At 35.8% G+C, this 18370-nt stretch overlaps 1 protein-coding gene and 1 non-coding gene across 4 annotated transcripts; both read right to left on the reverse strand.

Moving 5' to 3' along the window:
- Positions 1–1129: 1129 nt before the first annotated feature.
- Positions 1130–1201, reverse strand: TRNAC-GCA. Its single transcript has one exon. It is a non-coding gene; the product is annotated as a tRNA-Cys (tRNA).
- A 2992-nt stretch (positions 1202–4193) lies between these two features.
- Positions 4194–18157, reverse strand: LOC117920250. Of its 3 annotated transcripts, none has more exons than XM_034837678.1 (11): positions 17679–18157; positions 16757–16895; positions 16484–16611; positions 15980–16088; positions 15809–15848; positions 14859–14948; positions 14667–14766; positions 14419–14558; positions 6786–6888; positions 5711–6429; positions 4194–4716 (listed from the first exon to the last, which is right to left on the reverse strand). In XM_034837678.1, exons 1-11 carry the CDS (start codon positions 17697–17699, stop codon positions 4464–4466), a joined length of 1842 nt encoding a protein of 613 aa, XP_034693569.1. In that variant the 5' UTR covers positions 17700–18157; the 3' UTR covers positions 4194–4463. The 3 variants fall into 3 exon arrangements, with proteins under 3 accessions (XP_034693569.1, XP_034693570.1, XP_034693571.1); XM_034837679.1 differs by having other exon boundaries at positions 16757–16991; XM_034837680.1 differs by lacking the exons at positions 15980–16088; positions 16757–16895; positions 17679–18157 and having other exon boundaries at positions 16484–16562.
- Positions 18158–18370: the final 213 nt, after the last annotated feature.

Here is an 18370-nt window from a genome sequence, read left to right on the forward strand (position 1 = left end):
TTATATTATTATTTTATTTATTTCACAAATTAAATATAAATATAATATAATATAATATAACATATCTTATTGAATGTACTATCTCAAAATTGTATGTCCTTAAATTATGTATATCCTATGATATCATATATCATCAGAAATCATATCATATCCTATCCTGTCGTAGCTTGTCAACCAAATGTAATCAAAATGAATAAACTTATTAGTAATGATCCATGATTTGAAGTTTGAAAAACTATAATTATATGAAAAAGGGAAACAAGAAAGTTATTTTGGACAGTTTTTATCCATAAATGTTTAATATTAATTGAGTCAATATTTGACTTTTAAATTAATTTCAAAATTATTAAACTCCTGAATGAATTCAATGCATGGAATCAATCTTAATTAAAATTTTATTTACTTAATAATATTGATCAGTTTTGAGTTTTGAGACTTTTTTTATTGAATAATTTCATTTAGTTTTTAAATTTCACACTATTTTTGAAAATTGGTAAATCCTATATAGCAAGTGTTTCTTGATTTAGAATATATTTTATTAATAATTTTTTTTTTGAGAAATTAGAAGAAAATTTTAAAAAATAAATACTTGTAATTCAAAGAGATATCATATTTAAAGATTTTTTTGTATTAATTGATAGAGAGAAGGAAAGAAGAAAGAAATCATGTTATATTTTATTTGTTTCTTATGTTTCTATTTAAAATTAACATTTTTATCTTTTTATATTTTGATTTTATTTTTAAAAATAAGTCTAAACAAATTCTATTTGTTTTCTTAATTTTTTTATTTTTTAAAAACTATTTCCATAAAATAATATTATAAATTTTTAGAACAATTTTCTATTTTTAACAACAGAAAATGGTTGTAAATCATACTGCGTAATAGACTCTTATATTTTTAAAATATAAAAGTATATTAATATTTTTTTTTTTTTTTTGGTTACATTTGATATATAGAAATTAAAAATTGGTGAAATTCTTACCAAGTTGGTTGAAAGCTTTTACGTCAAAGTGGGTGACAACTTATAAGCAAATATGAAAGAGTAAAGGACTGATAAGTAAATATGAAAGAGTAAAGGACCCAACTTAAGGAAAATAAAATTAAAAATTAAAAAATTCAAACGTATAGAGGGCCCTACCGGGTTCGAACCGGTGACCTCTTGATCTGCAGTCAAATGCTCTACCACTGAGCTAAGGACCCATGTTGATTGGTTGAGCAGCCCAAACTATAAAATTAAAAAAATGAAGGTTGAATATATAATATTTTAAGAACTTTCATAAATCTTTTAGAAATATTTTTTAATTAATTTTATAGGTGATTTCCACAGGTGGACTCCTCATCAATAGCAGTATGTGTCATCTCTTGAGGCATAGTCTCCTCACCCAGTAATTCCCCAATAGTAGCCCTTACATCGGTATCAAAATGCTCATCATCATGAACCTCAGCCTCGACTCTCATAGATAGAGTTGACTCTGGAACTACTGACATAGCGTTGGAGTCATCACTGTCAACCGTAATGATGTCCAGAGGTTGATGAGTAGTAGTACGAAAGAATTGTAGAATAGGTAGGTCATCATCTGAAAGAGGTAACTGATCTGAGGAGGGAAGAACATCTCGAGCATCCTCCGAGGGTAGAATAATAGAGCTAGCAATCTGTATGTAGGCTACTCCCATGCCCTCCTGAGTATGAACCCGTTCATCTATAACAAGTTAACAACATCAATGCTCCACTTAGCAGGATCCTCAGGAACAAAAATAATAGGAATGGTCTGCATCGGAACTACAAGTGTGTCAATGGAATCCAAATTCACCTCAGCGTCTTTAGCTGTATCAATATCAACATCAACTTTTATCATAGAAAAATTCACAAGAGTTGAGTTGATTACCTGAGTTAATATGGTCGAATGCAACAACACGAGTATTAGGGATACACTCAGTGGGATCTGACACTATAAGAATGGAATTTATCAGAGCTAAAACGGTCGGAGTAGACCCTGCTGCGAATGTTTTTGAAGTACTCCTTACCATTGTCAATTCAGAATATTTGAATTTGAGTGAAATTGAGTTTTGACCATTGACGAGAAGTTTTTAAAAGTTTTTTCATAATCAAATTTGTTCTTAAGAAGATATACCCAACATAATCTAATGTGATCATCATGCTAGGACCCTGAATTACTTCGTTTCTTGGCCTTGGATCTCATAGGGTGCATGTCATCTATCCCTAAGCTCTCTAGATCTAAATGCAATGGAAAACAACGACTATAAAAACAATATTAAAACCCAGATCTAGAGATGTAGTTACATACCTGCAATCTAGATATTCTCAAATCAAATCCAATGTAAAGAAGATGTCATGGGTGTCGTATAACTCATCTACCTAAGAGTCTTTCACTCAATCTCTCCCTTCATAGATCCTAACACAAAAGAGGGGTGGGTTTCACTTTCTTTCTTGAGGGTGGCTAGAGTTTCTCTTAATCTCTCTTTGGAAGATGATGATGAAAATGCCAAAAACCTGAACCCTCGGTGACTTAATATTGGTTCTTAGTGAGGGAAACCAAATTGCTATCCTAAGATTAGTCCTTAATAGAAGCTTGAATAAAAACAACTCCCATACTTAGCATAATTGCTTTTCATGTGTGGTAGTTTTCCATTGATCCTTTTGAATTTTGGATCACTGAAAAAAGAGGAAGGCTTACTATTTTTGTAGCTGGATTAGTGTTAAGTGTAGAGGTATTAGATTCTATTTGAGTTAATGAAATCTCCTTGCCTATATATCATCGCATTTCTACACTTTCCTTCTCTTCAAACTTCTAAGAATACTTTATGAGTTGATGGCATAATTTCACGACTAAAAATTTCATGACGAACCTTATCTAATTCATTAGGAATGTAAAGACTTTATCTTTCTCAGTAATCTTTTGAAACATTACATTGTCTTATGCATAATGCCATTCGTAGTCATAGAACAAATCAAGTTCTTGTCGAAGAGTTTTTTAATGTATTGTAGTACTAAATTACACTCATATTAATTTGCTTGGTATTTCAGATCTATGTGGCTCTCTTGTAGACTTGAGCCAAGTTACTAAGGTCGAAGTAGGTCTCCATAGCAACCTCTCAATCTCTCTAACAATGGGCACGAACATGTATGTCTTACTAATATTGGCTTCCATGGAGTTGATCAACCTTGACATAATCATGACATTCTTTGCTTTCCACATCTCAATGAGAACCACTCATTTTTGTGGTCACAATGTTGCTCCAGTAAGGTACTCGATTTCTCTGCACTCACAAATGAGGAGTTTGATAGATTGAAACCATTGAAGATAATTTTCTCTATTGAGTTTGTGAGAGGTAATTGGCTAAGAAGAGTGATCATGGCAATTGATCACAAAATTCTAATGACAGATCGGTTTTCCTTAAGCCTCCTTCAAGTTGTTACCATTGGAAGCACTTGTCATGTTCTTTTGACCATTATTCCTAGTGATTAGAAGTCAACTCTGACACCATGAAGAAATTGATGGGTTTTTACCTAGTCATATATATTCATTCATAGGGAAAAGAGGAGAAAAAAATCCTTCATATATACAAGTCTACAAAATCTATAAAAATAAGAAAAGTATAAAGAAATAGGAAACTATCGAACAAATCCTATCCAAATAATTGACTGTGGCTTTAATTACAAAAATAAACTTCTAACTAATTTCTAAAAAGGCTAATCCTATCTCTATTAGAGATTTGCATTCTTCAACAAAGTTCGAATGTATATTTTGAGCTACTAGAGACTATATAATCATTACATAAAGAGGGTAATACTCTTTTTTCCTTCGTCAACATTTTATCTCATTAGGTTTTACCAACAAGATTTCAATGTGGTTATCCTAACAATCAAACTCATTGAAAAAATATTACTCTTTTCCCTTCATTAAAGTTTTTCTTAGTAAAGTTTTAATAAAGTAGATTAAAAGAATGGCTATCATCCAAGAGTAAGTGTTACGACTGTATACAATTATTTGTGAATATCATCAGTTTTTCCTATTAAACCTTCAGATATTTAAGTAACTTTAACCGTCATCGTAAAAACATTTATTATAATCATTATAATTGTAACCCTATAAATGGATAAAAATTGCTCAAAATTCTTTAACTTCATTCACTTCTGAATTTCTTCCCTCAACTCTTCTATGTTTATCACTATAACAACAAACAACCATTTCCATAGAATCCATTCTAACATGGCTTTCACTTGGTACGTAAACAATCAAAATGTATGTATTTTTTTACTTATCGGTACATCTTTATTGAAAATATGTATATATGTATGTATGAAAAGAAATGAATCAAGGTTTAATACTACAAGTAGACAGCAAGACCCTTTAATTTCACAAAATCCGATGGGGATGAAGCCCTGTGTAGGCAACAGAGCATATGTTTTTCTACCACCCCAACCTTCTCTCTGAAGTCATCAACCAGAAATGAAGTTGAAGCAACAGAACCCACGCTTTTTCTGCCGGTTCAACTTCTGCCCTTCATCTACACTAACATTTGCCTCAGAATTATCACTAGTTTTCAACATGGGTCTTTCCATTACCTCATTTCTGGAAAGATGCAAAGCAACCTGTTGAGTCTCACAAGGACTCAAGAGATTTTGTTCTGGTGATGCTGGTGCGATCCTGTTATGATTTACTTCCCTTGACTGAGAATTGGATCCTGTATACCTGTAAAGCACATGTAAACACAGATCATAATGGATTCAAGCGGTTCATGTTGGTGACTCTTCTCATTGAAAAGAATCTTAGCTAAAATTACACAGATTTAGCTTTGGCTTGCACTTACTAACCAAGGAATAACTATAACAAAAACTCTCAAAATTGCAAGGAAGCATGTTTCCCAGAAAAGAAAATTCTGACTAATCTATGTAACGGAATTATTTTTCAACTCTGTTTGACTTCCAAGACTAGCACATTTTCTGTTCAGATTTTTCTAATTAGAATAGCCTTTTGTAACTAACAAAGGAGGCTGGGAACATGCAAAATCATTTGAAAACAGGAAGCTAGGGGCCTTTGATGTGGGTGGTGTATGGGTCACTCTACTTACATGTGAGCATATGGGCTTTGAACTAGAAAAAATTCATTATGAAACTACACATACAGAGATTTAATCTCAACTAGTACTGAAATTCCAACCTCTTCATATAAACACATTGATCTGTGAATAGAAATTATTTCAGAGCCTAAATTGATGACACTAGCATAGTACATTCTAGTCATCAGAAAAAAAATACACTTGGCAACTAATTTCTAGCATGATCTTGGTAGATGATAGAAGTACGAAATTTCTACAATTTAATTTTGGAAGGAAAGGAATTTCACTGTGTGGTACCTGCCCATTGGTTTCATTTTTATGATGATCATCATCAAAATCATAATGAGTTAGTTATTTAGGTCCCGTTAAATTCATTATTTGCAGGCACTGGTTATTTAGATCCTTTGGTTATCCTGACTCTTAATATATATATATATAACCGTGGGTGTCTGGGCCAGCTTACGCTTACCTCGACCAATCCCACAGGACCCTAAAGTTAACAACTGGGTAAACCTCCAGTTGCTCTGAGGGGACTCGAACTGGTGACCATTGGGGAGCAAACCCAAGGCCGGACCAACTGAGTTACCCCTCAGGGTTATCCTAACTCTTAATAATAGTAGAGATTACCTGGAGTTCTGAGTGCCAGGACTGTTCCTAGGTTCAACCGAGGTCCTCTCCACAGTTCCGTTTTCAGATGGCTTAACACAGACCTCACCATTTGAATGAACTCTACCATCAGCTGACGATATTGTCCTCTTTAAGGCATCCTTCTCCAAATTTGAACCTTCATTAGCAAAGATAGACAAGAATTTGGATTGGGTATCATGCCCAAATCCCCGAATCACAGAAATGATCTCCTCCAATGTTCCTAGAGCTTCTTCCACCTTAGGACTGACACAAACACCCTTATCATTTACAGGACATTTCTCTGCCATTTGATCTTTTGGAGCAAGATCTATTCCATTGCAATCCTTCATTACACCTGGACTAATTGGAGGTGGATCTACTCCCTTGTTATCCCCCTTCAAGTGCCCCCCTTCTTCAGTCTCTTCTTCCTGAATCTCACAAAAAGTTTTCTCTTCTGCAACTGGGGAAGACTCTGATGGAGACTCAGCTGCAGGATCATCTCTGAGAATCCTCTGATTGATATCCTTCACATCTGCTTGAACAGTTTCAACCAGATACTCCTCTGCATGAGTGCATGCATCATCAATCTTGAGTTCTTCCAGTCCCAGGGCTTCTGTTGGTTTTGCATTTGAACACAGAGCTTCACGTATTCGAGTATATAGTGGTTCCCCCAAAGCCTCATGGAAATCTTCATTGCCTTCAGATGCAGAAGAAACTATCTGCAATATTCCAAGGATTTGAAAATGTAAATGAAGATAATAAAGAAGGTAACATTTAAATGAAATGCAAGGATATTATTTCTTCACCAGGGGCCAGCAGATGTATGACATCAAATCAAGGCCATCCATTTTGGTGGCTGCCAGTTAAAATGTGCCCAAATCCCACTAATTAATTGTCTAGATGCATTTGATTGAAGAACTAATGAGTTGGATAATCTTTAGAGACCCACCAGTTTTATTGAAAAAGTTGAAATATGTTGGTTCCATCATTAGCATACCAGGCAGGCAGGCAATAAAAAGAACCAAATTACAAACTAATTGCTAAAGAAACAAACTATCAAGAACAGAAGATTAACCTTTTGATAGAGCCTGAAACCACTGCCCACGAGCTGCCTTGAAATAAAGTTAATTAGTGATGGAGGAACAAAGTCCAGCTTTATATCCATATTTGCTATTGTCCTGCACATGTTGTCAGTGTTGGAAGGTGTATAATCAGGGGGGACAACACAGATTGAATAGTATGCAAACAAGATATAAAGCTTGATCCAGGGATCCCTCCTAATGGGGAGGCAGCTAATGTCTCTGGGCCACAAAACCAGTGTAGTTACCCAGGGTAAAAAATTTAATGTGATACTATCATCCAGGCCTTTATTGTTGCAGGGTTACTACATGTAACCTGGAACATGGCTTTTAATGGTGAAATGGGACAAGCTAATGATGGAAAAGTGTCATAGACGACTTTTCTTCCTTCAAATTTTCGCGTCTGTACAGTGCTTAGAAGCCCTCTAAGCCAGCCAAAATGAGGATACACGAGATTAGGGACAAAGGAAACCAACAAAGCACACCAGATTACAGGGCTAAAACTCCCCAACTTGTATATTACTCTCTTTATAAAAATACAAAGCAACTTTCAGCTAAGACTCCCACAGTTCTGCTTGGTGAGTTCAATGCCTTCAGAAGGGTCTCCAGCCCTCTTTATATAGGCTAGTGGAACCACCTATCAAGGAACAATCCTACACAAACGGGTTTACAATTTCAAAAGTCTTCCATCCAACTGCTTCAGCCCTTTGAAATTGTTTTCTCCCATTCTAGTTGTTGCCATGTGTCCAAGCTCAACACACCCCACTATACACATCCGATATTGGGTTGCTCCACTTGCTTGTGTGGTAGAGAGATCTGATCAGCCCGAGCCAAGTGCCCATCTCGACTTTGTCATGCCTCTGCCAAGTGCTTGCCCCATGACTTGGCCCATGTGTTGCTAGGTGTGCAAACTTAGCCCAGATGCTCTCAAGTATGCATGACTCAAGTCTTTAGGCCAGGTGTCCCTCCTTAAGACTCGGTCCACACCTCAGCCATCCAAGCACCAACCCTGCACTATATAAGACTGCTCTTTGCATCTTATATAGGGTTGTAGTAAGTGTCTCTAGGCAGATTGTGTGTACCAAGCCCTCTCTTACTCGCACACTTAGCAGCATTCCTTTGAGCCAAGCTTGCCCTTGGCTCCCATTGCTCTCTGTTGACCCTTAGGCGTGCCAAGCATTCTCATGTGCATCACCATCTCTAGATCATGTTCTAGCTGAGGCAACCAACCAATGCTTATTTCGTGCCCACACTTGCGCCCGTGGGTTGCATCACACACCATGGCTTAAATGCTCATGTGTGTGTGCTTGCTTGACAAGGGTCACTACCACCCCTTGCCCACGTTTGAGGCCCTTGCACATGCCCTTGGTTGGGCATGGCTTCCTACTTGCCCATGCGTGCCAACCAATGTTTTCAAAACCGGACCGGTCATCGAACCGGAAAAATTACCGGTTCACGGTTCACTGGTCGGACCGGCGGTTGAACCGGTTGAACCGGTGATGTAATAAATATATAATTTATATATTATATAAAATTAAAAATAATTATAAAAATTATAAATTTTAATAATGTTTGGTTTGTATATTTGGTATATTAAATTAAATGATAAAGTTTAATATTTTAAATTTTATTAAATAGAAATATGTAATATTTAAGAATGAAGATATATTTAAGATGAAAAAATTTATAATATTTAATTTTATCTTTTTTTTTGTATTTTATTGTTTTAAAATTATTCTATTAATTAGTTTATATTATAATTATTATTACAAAAATAAACAGGAATTTAAATATTTACATTTCTTTACGGATTTTATATGATAAAAATTTGAAATAAAAACATTAATCTTAAGTCTTATTATATATATATATTTTAACAACATTGCAATGCTCAATGTTCAAACGTCCAGCCCTCATGCGGACAGCCCTCAAAGAGGCCATGTTAGTACTATTCCCAGTCCCACATCGGAAGCACATGAAGTCCATGTGCTTCAAGTGGTCTATAAATAGATACCTTGCAACATACGTTGTAAGTTAAGCAAGCCAGCAAATTGGGCTTGAAGGCAGGGCCCAAGGGAAAGTTTTATTAGCTATATTATTATTGGATTGGGTTTAGTGGCTTGGACCAAATATGGGTTTATAATTAGTTAAGTTTTAAAAGTATTGGGCCTGGAATGGGCTCAATCGTTAATGGGCCTCTTAATAGTAACAAATATTTGTAGAATAGGAAAAAAAAAAGCTTGGCCGGTTCATAAAAAATCGGACGGTTTGACCGGTTGGGCGGTTCAACCGGCGGTTTGACCGGTTCAATACCGGTTTGACCATAGAACGGTTCATTGGGCTGGACCGAACCAGAAAGGTCACCGGTCGACGGTTCGACCGGTCGGACCGGCCGGTCCGGTCTGGTTTTTAAAACATTGGTGCCAGCAATGTGAGCCATCTGCTACCCATGAGTACCAACAGTGCCCATGAGTGCCAACAGTGTGAGCCATCTGCTGCTCATGTCACTTGCTGCCCATGCATGCCAGCAGCATGTGCTCATCTCCTAGCTAGCCAGAAGCCATATGCAAGTCCTATCTGCCTTGGTCATTCACCTTGCCGAAATCATAGGCAACTCACAGAGTCAAAGTGCCCTCCATAAGGCCTTGGTATTGCATGCACAAGGCAGAGTGCTAACAAAAAGCCAGCACCCCAAAAGATGAATGCATGCACAATAAATTTATTCAAAAAATCTCCCACAGGATCTAGCTACCCAACCACCAAAATGAATAGCAATTCAGCCAGTTCTAATCTTTGTATCCAGATTCCAACAATAAACACACAAATTAAAAGTAAATCAAAATGACTTTAAACATATCACTTGTTATAAAAATTCATTACATGTGTCAAGTTGACCAGATCATTCTTATTGACATAAATTCATTTCAGCTCTAAACATGCATCTTGTCTATGGGATGCATCCCATATCCACTCCGTAGAAATGGGTTGATATCAGTTTGAATCTGCAGCAGTATAAACCCAACTCAAATTTGAATTAATTATACCAGTACCATACCTAGGATGGATATTTCAAGTGCATCCTATGTATGACATGCTAAACTGAAAAGTTCAGTGAAACTGTGAAAATTGAGATTTCTTCATAGTTCAGTTTCTTGAAGAGTGATGAAGTTTGACTAGGTTTTATTGAAAATTTCCAGACATGGGAAGAAACTATGAGACATCCTTTTGATCTGGAATAAGTTGATATCAATATTGAACCCAAGATTCAAAGGCCTAGTGAGGAAGTATGACAGCCATGTCATGTTGATGGTGAAGCATCCAAGCTTGAGGTGAGCTATGGAGGAGAGTGAAGGTTGTCTGCAAGGTGTGAAACATGCTAATATAGACACACTAATATAGATACGTTTTCCTGGGACTCTCTAATAGCCTCCTCTCCTATCAAACTGAATAACACAGTTTCGTCATATGCCAACCTGTTCCCACCTTGAAACTATTAAACCAAAATCATTAAACAAATATCAAGTAAGATGCCAAACTCATCATTGAGGTATCTATAGGGCTTCTTGAGTCCTGGTCCTAATTGAAATAGAAACATGAGCATCAAAATGCTATGCCTAGAGAGTACTTTGGGATGATCTAAGAAACAAACACTTAGTGTCCATTTGGATACACTTCATGTTTTCTATTTTTAAAAACAGAAAATAGAGTAACTTCTATATAAATGCAAAAACTCTTAGAGGGTTACATTAAAAAGATAATGGTTTTTAAAGAATGTTTAAAAATATTAAGGTAGTAAAAAAATTTTATCATCTCAATTTTAAAAAATTTTTAAAGTAATTTTTGAGGAATCTCAATAGGGCATATTGACTTGGAGGGTAGAACTTGAAGGAGCAAGCATGCAAGAACATGAGAGAGAGGGACTGAGAGAGAATTTAAGTATCAAGGTGTTACGCTTAGAGATACCTTTAAGTACGAGTTTCTCTTGACTAGAGATTGATTAAAAGATGATTAAGGCATTGCTCAACCATATCAACAAGGTAACTAAGGTGGAAGGTGAAACTTAAGCAAGCCAATATGAGCTGCATGCACAAGAAATAGAGTATTTTGACATTATGTAAATATAGAAAACACTTACTTTAGTGGTTTGAAATGGAGAGTGAAACCTCAAAGGGGAGGTGTTTAAGCACTAATATGGTATATGCCTGAAAGGTACTTTTGAGGATGATCTAAAAAACACACTTTTGCAATTCTATACATTGATCAAGGAGAAATAAGCTTTTTACTCTCTAGATAGGTGTAGGAGGTAGAGGGTGACACCAGAGTAGCGTGCATGAGAGAGAGAGAGAGAGAGAGAATGGCTAAGTGAGTTTTGACCATTGAGGAAGCATCAAGATATTATAGCTAGAAGGTATCCTTGAGGATGATATTAAAAAACTCATCTATTATTGTCTTAATGAGGAAATTGAGGCAGAAGGTGACACCTCTGCAAGAGAGAGAGAGAGAGAGGTACCAATGAAGCTAGAAAGAAAGAGGGGCCTTCATGAGCTCATCATTATCCCCATAATTCAGCATCTTTATTTTAGAGGAGAGACATGCAGGGTGGAGGTAGTTCAATATCTTCATTTCTGGAGGAGAAATATAATTGGGTTTTCCTCTCATCTCTACCAGAAATTATTCATGTCTCATGGGCAAGGAGAAGCTTGGGCTTCTACCTTAAAGGGGAGCTTCTACCCAAAGGGTGGAATTCTAGGTTAAGGTATCACCTTTTTTTTAGGATGGAAAGAGAAAAAAGCCATGGAGATTTTTCCCTTTGTCTTTGAGGTATCCTTTTTTAAAAAAAACAAAAGAAAAAAAAGGTATTGACAAGTGCCAATCAAAAAATAAAGGGGGTTGCACTCCTACTACACTAGGAGTACACAGGGGGTGCCAAAAGGCTATAAGGAAACAAATAAATCATAGAACACCATATAATCAAAGAAATAAAACAAAAAGAAAGCATCAACACCCAAACATCTTGTTGAGATATTAGATAGATATATAACTTTGTGCTGGTGGCTCCAAAGTGCTTGTGGGCCATAAAGCTTTTATGACACAGAATTTGATGATAAGTTCATGTATGGTAGGGTTAATTGCATTGTTGTACACCTAACAATTGCATATTTTCCAGGATTAAATATTAAAATAAGACACCAATGCAGACAAACATGATTTGTACTTCTTTTCATACGAAATTTATGATAGAGGGTTCTTTCTGCACATGGTATTTACTCCTGTACTCCATAACATCATCATTCCTGGAGTAAAATTTTATAAGTTCCTTCCATAGTACTGGAAATTAGTAGCAGCATTACAATATTATGGGTTTATAATCAATATCATAATGGGATTATGGTATCAACAAATCCTAAACCAGAAAATGATGTCAAATATGTAATAGTCTGACATATTTTAACCCAGGACCATAAGAAATTTTTTTTAACCAAACTCCAATACTAGTGAGAGAGGGGTATGGGGTTGGGTTGTAAAAAGCGATAAGGAAGGATTAGGATTTTGGGAGAACTAGGCATTTCTTTTTGGTGGCTAATGGGTTGAAGGTGCTTTTTTGGAAGGATAAATGGTGTGGGGATAATTTGTTGTGCGTCTGTCTTTTCCTTTCTTATTTGCTTTAGCCATTTCCAAGAATGCGTGGGTGGAGGATGTTTGGAATTATTCAGCTGAAGGGAGGGGGGGTTTGGAATCCTTGTTTCTCTAGACCTTGTAATGATTGAGAGGTAGATTGCCTGTAGAGATTTTTGGCATGTTTGCAAGGACAGAGAGTGTGTAGGGTTGTGGAAGATACTTTGCTTTGGTCAATGACAAAGAGTGGCAAACCCGCTAGGGTAGCCTAGTTGGTGAAGGCAAACATTGGGAAGTGTGGTCCCACTAAGTGGCACATGGTCCTGGGTTCGAATCTTGTCATTGATGATACCCTGAATTTACCCGGTGCTGGTTGTTGCAGGGCGGTCAACACCTCAAGGTTTGGGTCCCCATGGAGAGTCCTAATGGTTTGGCCATGGAAGGTTCCTCAGTTATCAAAAAAAAAAAAATGACAAAGAGTGGCAAGTTTATTGTTAAATCCCCCTACAACACTTTGGAACTAGACAATTACGAGTCTTTTCCAATGAGCGGAATTTGGCTTTCTTGGATCCAACCTAGAGTTAGTGTTTTTATGTGGGAGGCAGTGTGGGGTGAAGTTCTAACTTTGGATCAAGTTTAGAGACAAGGATGCTCTTTAGAAAATAGGTGTCACTTTTGCCTTGTGCATGAAGAATCCATAGATCACCCGCTTCTCCATTGTGAAAAAACAAGGGTTTTATGGAAGTTGTTTTTATGCTTTTTGGCGTGTCTTAGGTGCTATCTTCGTTGATTAGAAAGACTCTATTGGGATGGCATGGTTCTTTTGTAGGCAAAAAGCACAAGAAGGTTTGGAGAGCAAGCCCTTTATGCTTGTTCTAGATGGTTTGGATGGCAAGGAACAAAATTGCATTTGGTAACAAGGTGTTTTCTTTCCAAAAGTTGAAAAGGGATTTTGTTTGCTTTCTTTGGTCTGAGTCTAAGCTATTTATGGATGATTGTCCCGTTTACTAAATTTTTTTGAAATGGTTCGGCACTTGTTGAGGCTCCATTTCCTTTTATCCTGTTTGAGCCTTGGTGGCGAAAAAAGGTTTGTTCCTTGTATACCTTGGGTCGCTCTTTTGGTAGCTCTTTTTAATTCAATTTGATTCTTTATTTATCAAAAAAAAAAAAAAAACTAAAATAGCGTATAAAAGACTTAAATATTCCTAGTTGAGTCCTCATAAATCTAGTTCGTATCTAATCAAAGAAATGAATGATTTAATCCTATTAATAAAATACAGCTAATGGTGCTCAGGTCATACATTAAAATCTATTTGACCTAAATGTATGCCAATGGTGAACCAGTCAATCTTTAACTACTCACTTTGAATTTTCATGTCTATAAGAAAGTGACTTATATCTTGCAAAAGTAAGAAACAGGAACTCATTGAAAAATTAGCACCGAGTCAAATAACAGGGCATTTTTGCAAAATCCAGCAACTGAATTAAATAATAGGATGTGGCCCACCTCCCTCCCCAAAATCATTACTGCAGCTTCTCTTCAATTTATGACTTCAAGAAATTCAGTCTCATATGCACCCCTTCAAAAGCTATTCAAACTGCTTCTAACTTTGGTTTTCATCTACACCTTAAATATATTATGCTAAACCATCATAGGATTTCAGATGATTCACATTCATATATCCTACCCTTAAACTCTGATGGTTCTATGTTATTGAATATTTACTACTCAGTTTGAGAGGGATTCAACAATGAAACAAATTATATATATCCAGTCATTTAATATGGAGGTTTATTATTCGAGGTTTATTATTCAGTTCTTAAGCTTCTCCTTTCTATAGTAATTGTTCTTATTGCTTATACCCAAATGGAATAACATCTGGGTCTTATGAGGCCCTGGAACAATCACCTTAATTCTTTTTGTCCCTTGGAATTCTCATTATCCAAATCCAATGAGCCTGAAATTCGTCTGACATTTTCAATAATTATAACAATTTAACTATGACAACTCACCTAAAGTAGCTTCTATCTGGGGTCACCTGTTGTACAGCAAAACCTCCAACCACATCAATCCTTACCGTATCCTTTAGTTCCGGTGTCCCGTCATCTGTCAATCCATAAGTGCTTTCATCAAAATTCTCTGAGTCGGAGATCTGAAACCAATTTTATAATCAGTTATTCATATTTAATGTTCTGAACTGACAGAAGAATAGATAGAAAATAAGTTACAATCAAGAGAAGAATCACATCCAAGTGACTACCGAGTTCAGAAGCACAATGATCAGACCATCTTGAAAGTACTCAACCTCAAAGTAGTGTACAACAGCCTCTCTAGCTGATAGTGGCCATGAAAGCTTCATCCTTTCTTCCAAAGAGACAGAAAAATCAGCATCCGTGAATGAGCATAACTAATAGGCTAAAATGACTGAAGATTTAACAAATTCAGGAGAAACCTGACTAAAGATATCTGTTCACCAACTCGTATCTTTTGCAAACATTTAGAAGTGACAACTTTGAAAGTTGGAATGGTAAACTGGGGCCACCTGGGAAAGAACAATAAAAAAATAGAAAAAAAATTACTTTTGAGCACAAAAAAAAGAAGGAAAAATAAAATCTTATCCATCCCTATATTGACAGTAAAATCATGGCAGTTTATTATTGATCCTAACAACAAAAATTCAGGTCCTTTTTTATTTGAATCTCTCATTTGATAAATAGGCAGGATTGCATATGCATGAGGATTTTTTTCTCAAAGCTTATACCATCCTTCTTGATGGAATCACTAATCATTATTGCAACTGAACAAACCATGTCAGCCAGCATTTTTCTTAATAAAAAAGACAGGTGTAATAGTAAAGCTATAAATACCCAGGTGGAAGGAAAAGACATCCATCTCACATGACACTTCCATCTTGTCCTCAATGAGAATAGAGGCTACCTCCAAAATCTAGCAAAAGCATTCATTTCCAAGCTTAGATGTATGTACATTGTAGCGGTTGGGCATGAGGGATTGGTAATGAAACCTAGAGAAAGTAAAGTTCCCACAGTTGAACAAACTCAAAATCTTAACAGCAGGAAATCCTTCATAAATTCAAAGAAACCTTGAACTACAACATGAAACTTTTTGAAGGATTTTGTGGGTGCCAGTACTAACAGTGAAAAGTCAAAATGAACAGTTCCAACCTAATGATTAATATATAGGCAATTGATGACCATAGATGCATGAATTAAATTTTTTCTTGCACAGAAAATAATATTCTCAACAATTGAATGTCACATTTTTAATATTTTATAATCGGTTCATGTAGGAGAAAGTTGTATGCAGTATGTCATCAACAGCATATCTTGGTACTTATAACATATGTAAGCTGAAAGCACGAACACTGCTGGAAACAATTCTCACCATTTCTTGTAAAGGGATGCCTCCCATGACACACATAAACCTGCAATAAATATGGAACTCATCTTAAAGCTTTCCACATATAAGCATCAACTTTATTTAACAGCCTTAATTAATCTTTTGCTACATATTGTACAATGAAGCTCAAATTTTCAGTATTTTGCTGCAACTTACAAACATCTACAGCCCCATCTATATAGCCTTCAACAAGTAATGAATGAAAAGGAGTGCCTTGGGGTCCTTCTCTATACATAACACGGTACTCTTTGTTATCTTGTTTTAACTGCCAAAGGTAATAGTATAGCTTCAATTATATTAGTGACCATAAAAACAGAAAAAAAAAAAAAAAAGGAAGAAAGAGAAAGATACATATGTATTGGGTATATTCTTCTAAAATTACATCAAAATTGTTTCAGGCATCAGAAGACCAGAAGTGGTGGAAATTTCAAGACAAAATCCACAACATAGTGTCAAAATCAGCATTTTTTTTCCTTTTTAATTTAAAACTATGAAAGAAAAAGACTATAAACATAGACGTTGGTATACCAAGACATCGCTTTTATCTTTTCCTCGGGTAAAGAATAAAAAGCCACAATAAAGAAAAGTGGTGCACCAGAAAAACAAAATGGGAAAAAAAAGACTGAGAAGATGCTTCTAGTTAGATAGCTGATAGCATACTTTCCATCCAGCATTTGGTGGCTCGCTGGTTTTTGACCCCTCTTTATCAATTTTGGAAGTGCTCCTCAACATTTCAAGAAAATTTGATACTTGCTTTGTTCTTTTTTCTAACACATTATCAAAATCTCCTGCGCAACACACAATATCTAGAATTAATGCATGTTTGGCACATGGAAACAATAATTGGTAACTTATATCAACATCAGGAACAAATAAAAGCAGAAACCATAGCAATTTAAAGAAATTAACAGGAAAGATTGAGGAATAGCTGACCTTTAAAGTCATGCTCTGATGAACGCAGAAGCTGATTCTTGACAATGGCTTTAAGTGCCTCCTCATTTACCAGATCATGAGAAGCTAGAGTCTTGTCCATCCTCTCTCTGTACTGAGAGATATTTTGTTTTCCCTCCATCTATGCATTCCCAAGAAAATCACAGATACCCTCTCAAAAATTAATGCCAGAAATACACGCTGACTTTAATATAAACACCGGCTTTAGTATAAACCCCTGACATTGAGAACAACCAAATATGATTAAATAAACAACCGTTTTTAGTAATTGTCACATCACATGGGGGATAAACAGGAAACAACCTTAAAGTTCAGTTTGTTTGGAAGACGAGAAAAAAAAAAAAGAATCATAATAATTAATGAACTTTGTTTCATTTTCCAGCATCTCCACCATGAAGTGGATCATTTACCCAAATGTCCTACCATATAAAAAGAGCATTTTTAAGTTTCCTGGAAACTTGATTAGCAAACCCCATGAAAGAAACTTGATTTATAAATTTTCCGCCATGTTATTTCATCTTCTGCAGCATATGAGACATAAAAGCTGCTAATCTTATCAACTAAACATCAATTACTCTCATCGAAAGGGTCTCAACAATTATTCCTTGCTTCTCGAGCTCGCTTAGCATCTAAAAAACCAATCAAATTTCAAAATTCACCAACCCGCATATAAAGGATCGACAAAACTATGGAACTCCACCATTACATAGCTCCATGAACACTAAAATTCACATCTCTAATCACATAAACCGTAAAATCAATTGACAGCCACTTGATAAAATCAACCCAAAAATAAAGACTGAAGGAAAAAAATTCATCCGTTCCCATATGAATCCAAAGCAAAAGCATTTATTAAAACAAATAACATCCCAGAAAACATGAAATATATCAAAACTAAACTCACAAGAACATTTCTGCAAATCATCCAGCTGCTTATCCTTCAATCTGAACACAACCCACCATTCAAATACCAAAATCACCACCACGTAGGTTCAGATCTCAATCAAAGAACAGACACGCCCACATGGCCGCGCACACCACCAAAAAATGGGTCTCCTTGGGCATAACGCACTTCAGACAAAATGCAGCACAACCAACAAACCACACCTTTCTTGCAAAATACTAAATAAAAAACCCAACAAACTTTAACCCAGTAACGACCCCACAAAGAGAGTTGCAAAGACCAAACAGACTTGATACAGTGAAAACGATCGTCGGTGGAGGTGAGTTAAGGCGATGACAGCCACGGAGGCTTGGTGGTGAGGTTGCGTCGACTACAAGCAAGTGAAAAGTCCAAGAAGACCAGAAATCTGTATGATCAACTCTGCGGCCCAACTAGATTGAAACACCAATTCTCCACCACTCCTCTTCGAATTGATTATGGAGGGAAAAGCTCAGCCTCACACCCGATGTTTTCCAAATTACCTTTCTGAAATAAATTCAGGGAAAAGTGTTTCAAAGAAATATTTTTCAAAAAAAATATATATATATATATATAGATATATATATATATATATATATATTAAATATTAAAATTTAAATTATTTTTTATATTAATAAAACGTTTTAAATCAAACAAAATTTTACAAATTTATA

The sequence above is a fragment of the Vitis riparia genome, chromosome 8 (assembly GCF_004353265.1).
Source record: "Vitis riparia cultivar Riparia Gloire de Montpellier isolate 1030 chromosome 8, EGFV_Vit.rip_1.0, whole genome shotgun sequence".
Lineage (NCBI taxonomy): Eukaryota > Viridiplantae > Streptophyta > Magnoliopsida > Vitales > Vitaceae > Vitis > Vitis riparia.

Bases quoted from the DNA above. Each gene is read 5' to 3' on its own strand.
- LOC117920250 (XM_034837678.1), bottom strand. From the start codon at position 17,699: ATGATTTGCAGAAATGTTCTT. The intron at 16,089-16,483 runs GTATGCTATCAG...TACCTTTGGCAG, and splicing joins CACCAAATGCTGGATGGAAA to TTAAAACAAGATAACAAAGA. The intron at 14,949-15,808 runs GTGAGAATTGTT...GTTCTTTCCCAG, and splicing joins GCATCCCTTTACAAGAAATG to GTGGCCCCAGTTTACCATTC.